Source organism: Emiliania huxleyi (genome assembly GCF_000372725.1).
Source record: "Emiliania huxleyi CCMP1516 unplaced genomic scaffold EMIHUscaffold_349, whole genome shotgun sequence".
NCBI lineage: Eukaryota > Haptophyta > Isochrysidales > Noelaerhabdaceae > Emiliania > Emiliania huxleyi.
In genome coordinates, this window is record NW_005199370.1 from 127,851 (window position 1) to 129,506 (window position 1,656).

At 67.1% G+C, this 1,656-nt stretch overlaps 2 protein-coding genes across 2 annotated transcripts; one reads left to right on the forward strand and one right to left on the reverse strand.

The window, feature by feature from the left end:
- Nucleotides 1–78: 78 nt before the first annotated feature.
- EMIHUDRAFT_242035 (hypothetical protein) lies at nucleotides 79–372 on the reverse strand (the record flags this gene model as incomplete). The annotated part of the gene is made up of 1 exon (XM_005773024.1): nucleotides 79–372. A coding segment is annotated over one exon (294 nt), but the record flags the coding sequence as incomplete, so codon positions are not given.
- Nucleotides 373–624: 252 nt separating this feature from the next.
- Nucleotides 625–1,404, forward strand: EMIHUDRAFT_458558 (hypothetical protein; the record flags this gene model as incomplete). The annotated part of the gene is made up of 2 exons (XM_005773025.1): nucleotides 625–660; nucleotides 874–1,404. 2 exons carry the CDS (start codon nucleotides 625–627, stop codon nucleotides 1,072–1,074), a joined length of 237 nt encoding a protein of 78 aa, XP_005773082.1. The 3' UTR covers nucleotides 1,075–1,404.
- Nucleotides 1,405–1,656: the final 252 nt, after the last annotated feature.

The following is a 1,656-nucleotide window of genomic DNA, read 5'->3' on the forward strand; positions in this document are numbered from 1 at the left end:
GGGCGGGCGGGCCGGCGCCTTCTTCATGTCGCTCGTCCGGTAGAAGCGCTTCGGGTCGAGCGCGCCTCGCATCCGCACCATCAGCAGCTCGCGCTTGACTTCGGCCGTCATCTCGGGCGCGCGCATATTGCCCCAGCCCGCACCCGCCGTGTCGGGCTTCTCCCGCCGCCTCGCCCGAATCCCCTTGCTGCCCCCGCCCGCGTCTGCACCGCCGACAAAGCCGCTGCCGAGCGCCGGCTGCGCCGGCTGCGACGAGGAGGCACCGCTAGCCGCACCGCGCGTGACGCCCTGGCCGTCGGCGCGGAGGTAGAGCTGGGGCTGGCTGCCGCACAGCTTGGGGAGAGGCGGCAGCTTCTTCGCCTTGGCGGACATAGCGGCCCGTGGCGAACCAGAGAGAGAAAGCGGCTTCTGGGGAGTACATGATTGTGTGGGGAGTACATGATTACATGAAGGGTGGGGGGGGCCGTCCGCAGAGCTAGGCGGCGCGGGCACCCCACACTGGGGCCGAGAGAGAATCCTTTTGCCGCTTTCTTGTTCTTGATCCAGTTGGTACGCTCCTTCAGAAAGAACGGCAGGCCCGCCTCTTGGTAAAAAAAAGCGAAGGCGAAGGTGCCTGGAACAGACATGTCGCTGGCGAGATCTCTGCTGCTGCTGCTGCTGGTGGGCTGCGTTGCTGTGGCGGCGTTCGCCCCTGGCGCGCAGTCGCCTGCCCGTGCGCGTGGCGGTGCCAGCCGCGCAGCCGCAGCGCGCGCTCAGTTCCCGTCGCTCCCCAACCCCTTTGGCGGCGGCGAGGGCGACGCGGCGCCCGCTGCGGCTCCCGCGAGGGCGGCGCCGCCGAGCAACCCCGCGTGGCGCGGGACGGTGCTGGACGAGTCGCTGCCCGACCCCGTGTTTGACGACACGTACGAGTACAAGGGCCGCTCCAAGGTTGGCTTTGTCACCTACGCGGAGCTGCTGAATGCGCGCATGGCGATGATGGGCTTCACGATTCTGTTCCTGCAGGAGCTGCTCTTCGGGAAGGGGGTGCTGCAGATGTACGGGCTGCCCTACGACTCGGGCGCCTTCCTGGGGTAGGCGGCGGGTGCGCGGTGTTTCATGGTGCGGCTGGATGCCGATCTGTTGTTGTGTCGCGGTCGTGGCGGTGTGAGGGCTTGGTTGCCGTGTGCACGCACGCGTGTGTGCGGCGTCCCGACTCGTCGCCGCGTGCACGACGAAGTGCGTGCGCCGGGGGTCACCACCTCGTCCGCGAGGAGTGTCTCCCACAGCCGGCGGGCGTGAACGATGTCATGATGTCTTTCAGACTCGGCTCTTTGCGCGAAAACGGGCCGTGCGGTACGGTGTTGTGGCTCTTGTGCCCTGTTCCTTCCGGCCTTCGTCCGCACATGATCGTTTCGTGCGATAAACGCCGAGACGATGCCGGAGCCCGGACCTCTCCTCTCCCTCTGAGCTCTCTGTGACTGTGTGCGCCTGTGCGGTGCGCGCTTCTGGCCTCGCCCTGGTGCTGCCCTGGAGCCTGGTGTGTGGGTGTGAACTCGAGTGGGTGAAGCAGTCTGGGTAAGGTATCTCGGCTCCGTTGACCGTTCCCTCTCCCGCGCCACACACCACTCTGACTCCACGCCGCACAAACAAACCCCACAACGGAGGCTCACAATACGG